This window comes from Abramis brama (assembly GCF_963993115.1).
Source record: "Abramis brama genome assembly, chromosome: 20".
NCBI lineage: Eukaryota > Metazoa > Chordata > Actinopteri > Cypriniformes > Leuciscidae > Abramis > Abramis brama.
In genome coordinates, this window is record NC_139982.1 from 19,430,843 (window position 1) to 19,435,282 (window position 4,440).

At 35.4% G+C, this 4,440-nt stretch overlaps 1 protein-coding gene across 1 annotated transcript; it reads right to left on the reverse strand.

Annotated features, from left to right (window-relative positions):
* Positions 1-740: 740 nt before the first annotated feature.
* lrrc10 (leucine rich repeat containing 10) lies at positions 741-2,380 on the reverse strand. Its single transcript, XM_084095438.1, has 2 exons — positions 2,260-2,380; positions 741-2,003 (listed from the first exon to the last, which is right to left on the reverse strand). The coding sequence occupies exon 2, from the start codon at positions 1,992-1,994 to the stop codon at positions 1,167-1,169; it is 828 nt and encodes a 275-aa protein (XP_083951564.1). The 5' UTR covers positions 1,995-2,003; positions 2,260-2,380; the 3' UTR covers positions 741-1,166.
* Positions 2,381-4,440: the final 2,060 nt, after the last annotated feature.

Consider the following 4,440-nt stretch of genomic DNA (forward strand, 5'->3'; position numbering starts at 1 on the left):
CATTGGCATGGCCAACCTCACTGAACAGATTCAGAAATCTGGTTAAACTAATGCCTGGCTGAAATCTGAGGCTACTTTCTACAGAAAATGTTTAGGTTGCAGTTTTGGAAAAACAAAATGGTAGTCCTGAAAACGTGTCTTTTTCCGAAGAAGAAATGTTGCCAATACTGTAAAACACTGAAAATGATGTAGCAATCATAAATAACATCACAAAAAGAAAGAAAGAAAGAAAGAAAGAAAGAAAGTAAGTAAGTAAGTAAGAAAGAAAGAAAGAAAGAAAGAAAGAAAGAAAGAAAGAAAGAAAGAAAGAAAGAAAGAAAGAAAGAAAGAAAGAAAGAAAGACGTTGGCACACTTCATATCAAGAAAGCTGATATCCTTTAATTTAAATATTTGTGTTACAAATGGCAGAAAAAATATGTGTAAATGTACTATTTAATATTTAAATTCCTAAATATAAATACTTTAATTCTAATATCTAATATATGTCCCAATTGTTTATTATGAATCTAATTTATATATATATATATATATATATATATATTGCAATTATTTACATTTAAATAATTTCTATACACTTATATAAATCTACTGTAAAATATATACTAGTGCCGATTTCACAGACCAGGCTTAAGCCTATCCCAGACTAAAATGCATTTTTGAGTTGTTTTAACTGAAAGAAACTTGCACTGGCACACTGTAAAAAAAAAAAAGAAATGAAAGAGTTGCTGCCTTAAATTTTAAAGTACAATCAACTTGGATGTTTAAGTCATTGTAACTTAAATTACATTAAACTGACTTAAAAACAAGTTGAATCTTGTATAACTTGTGAAAAAAGTTGAAAGTTGCTTAACTTATTGTGATGAGTTAAAGCAATGTAAAAACATGCGTTGTCATAACTTATTGATCATACATTTTTTTTACAGTTATGTCAGTGCCTCAAAATACCTGATTTAACTAAGGCCTAATCCTGGCTTAATTTAAGCCCTGTCTGTGAAACCAGGCCTATATCTATTATAAAAACGATAAAAGACTATAGAGAAATAATTGTCACTTTTCACAAACACCCTATTCAGCAGTCGTCCTCTGCAGTTTCAAAAACTCATCATTATCTTGATGCTCTTTGTATCACATAGCTGTTTGCTCTACGGTTCCTCACTGATCTTCTTCACTCGATGTCTTCCACTGATCCCTGGACCTTCACGCTTGCTTGGACAACATTTCCATCACCCTCATCTTCCTCACCATCAGAGCTGTCGGCCCAGCGCCCGACCCGTCTCACGCCCTCAGCCACCACGGGTGCGTTCACACAGGGATTGTGGTCGTAGATGACGAGCTTCAATCCTCTTAAGTAGGCCAGCGACGGAAACTGCTGAATGCGATTGCGGTCCACATCGATCACCTCCAAGTAATGCATCTTCAGCAGCACAGGAGGGAAGTCATTTAGCGCGTTCCCCGCCAGCCAGATGCTGCGCAGCTCCTCCAGTCGCCCGAGCTCGGAGGGTAAACTACGTAGCTGATTGTAGCCCAAATGAAGGGTCTTGATGTTGGGAAGCTGGCATATTACTCGAGGGAACTTGGTGAAGCAGTTGGTCTCCAGCCACAACGTTTTAAGCTCTGTGAGTTGCCTCAGCTCCTTCGGCAGCCCGTACAGTCGGTTATTACCGAGGTAGAGGATGTTCAGCTGAACGAGGCTGCATACGACCAGAGGAAGCTCTTCGAAACGGTTGAAGTCCAAGGCAAGAAGCTGGAGCTTCTGCAGGTTTCGCAGCTCCGACGGCAGGTTGCTCAGGTGGTTGTCGCTTAGATAGAGTTTGACTAGTTCACTGAAAGCAGAAGCTCTGGCTGGAAAGCGACGTAACTGCCGGCTACTCAGGTCTAGAGTACGATCAAGCGGCATCTCCTTCAAGTCGCCTACTAAGAAGCGTTGACATCTCTCGGAGGGCACGAAGGCCACGGCACCCCGCACAACATTTCCCATCTTCTCGGTCCACATTCATGGTCTCTTGAAACACAATATAAGGGTACACAAGGGTCAAACATAAAGGTTTCTGGAGCAATGCTATCCACTCTTAAAAATAAAGGTTCTTTATTGGCATCGATGGTTACATAAGAACCGTTAATCTATGGAAGAATGTGAAAGGTTCTTAATGGAACCATCGATGCCAATAAAGAACCATTATTTTTAAGAGTATACATAAGTGATACGAATGACACAATGAAAAGACTAAATAAAAACTTAAATATTCCTTTCTTCTTACCAGGTTGCCGAAATGTAGATCTTCATTTACCATCAAGCTTTTTTGTCAGAAAGACTGAGAGCGCAAAATGGGCGTCAGTGTGGTGTTTCGTGCTCCTGTGTTCTGCTGACACCTCTGCCCTGCCAGTCGCCGAGAGCACCAGAGATGACATCCAGCATGCTCCTCCCCATTCTGGATAAATGATTTCTTCCAGCTCTGGAAGGTGGAGCTGGCCGGGAGCTGTGATAAGCCTAAAGGTGTCTTGTGATTAAGGAATTTGAGACCTTCTATTTAAGCGCTTTTATCTCAAGTCAGGACCCTCTGCAAAACTGAGACCACTTGAGAGCACCACCCCAAAAAGATAAGACTCACCCAGTTATGGACAACCTCACTGTTGATGTGGCTGTCAACATCACATGGCATGCCACAGTATTTGGTTGGGAAAGTTTAAGAGTAAGAATGGGAAATAAAAAAAGAGTTTTTTTCATAATCAAACTGAATATAATATATAATAAAAAATATCCTGTTAAATTTACGGTAAAAACTGTGAGCTGTGGTTGCCAGAAATTCACTGTAAATATACTGTGACAGTTTTTCCACTCTACAGAATGCCTGTATATTTTACAGCTTATAACTGTATATTTTACTAAGTGATATAATGTTAATATACGTACTTTAAATTACAAAAGCTGCCTTTTTACTGTAAGACGTAAACCAACACAATACCACATGATGAATCAAGGTTCGTAATTGGCCTGTTCATACAACATATTAAATACTTGTAAACGGTGCACAAAGTCATATACGTACAAAAACAAAACACCATCAGGGTAACATACATGACTCTAAAATAATGCAGTACACATTAACTACATAACATAAACTGTAACACAACTATATATAACAAATATACAAAACAAAAATTATTATAAATTATAAAACCAAATTATTTATTTAAAAAAAATTATCGTATGTGATGTGTAAAACAGGGACTTCTGGGAATGTCATTTCAACAGTTTTATTACTGTAAATTATATGGTAATTCATTGTTCATAGTACTTGCAAAAAACATAAATTTGACAGTATGTTACAGTAAAATTACATATGTGAGGTAAACCATTTACAGTGGTGTAACTTACAATTCTTTCAATTAACATGTTTAGCATTCTAGCATATATATATATATATATATATATATATATATATATATATATATAATTTCTGAATATATATATATACACACACACATGTCATTTTGATTAAAAGTAAACAATTATATATGTATTATATATATTATATAATTATAATAAATTATTAAACAATTTCAATGTAAGAAGTTTTTTTTTTTTATTACAAATATGATGGACATGACAAACAAAAGCTAAAGCCTTCTATTCAATAAATTCGCAGAATTTCATTATTGTATTAATGCTTTTCTCTTCATTATGATATCAGACAGTTTTACATAAAATCATATACTATAAAGATTACATAGATAAAAAAATAGGATAATAATGCATTTTCATCATATTTTATGCTGCGAAAACAAGATTAACAGCACCGAAATGGTACTATCTATGCTTCTGCTATACATAGCAATTGTATACCCAGTTGCTTTGGATTTTTTGGGTAAAACAAGGTTGTAGGTTAACATTATTTAAAGAAACACCTTTAATATGATAAAACACCACACTGTGTGGCTGTATTTTGGGATAATGACTGGCTGACTGTACATTATCCATTATTTACATGCTGCTTTCGAGTGTTTTCGAAACAGGCCTTATACACCTATCAGCGAAAAGTTTGTAACTCCTAGTATTAAATCTTGAAAACATCCCATTTCTGTATTACACCTCAAATTATGAATTATTAATGTTACCTGCACTTGGCTGCAGATGTAAAATACACATATTTTGTCAGATCGTAAGATTTTCTGTATTCTAAGCAGGGCTTGTTAATAAATGGCAGACTATAAAATATTATTATAAAATATCATAAGTGCAAAACATAAACTAAAATCAAATGAAACTGTGCTGGTGTGATGTTTCAGGTATAAAAAGAGTGTAATGGTGAGTGTAGAGTGTAATGGTGTCATGCTATTATAACATAATAAATTTCTCCTGTAGAGTGTCTAATATCCAGCAGAATGTGTCCAGCACAATTTTCAGTCTAGTATGAAATAAACTGAAGGTCAAGGGGTCA

Bases quoted from the DNA above. Each gene is read 5' to 3' on its own strand.
- lrrc10 (XM_084095438.1), bottom strand. From the start codon at position 1,994: ATGTGGACCGAGAAGATGGGAAATGTTGTGCGGGGTGCCGTGGCCTTC.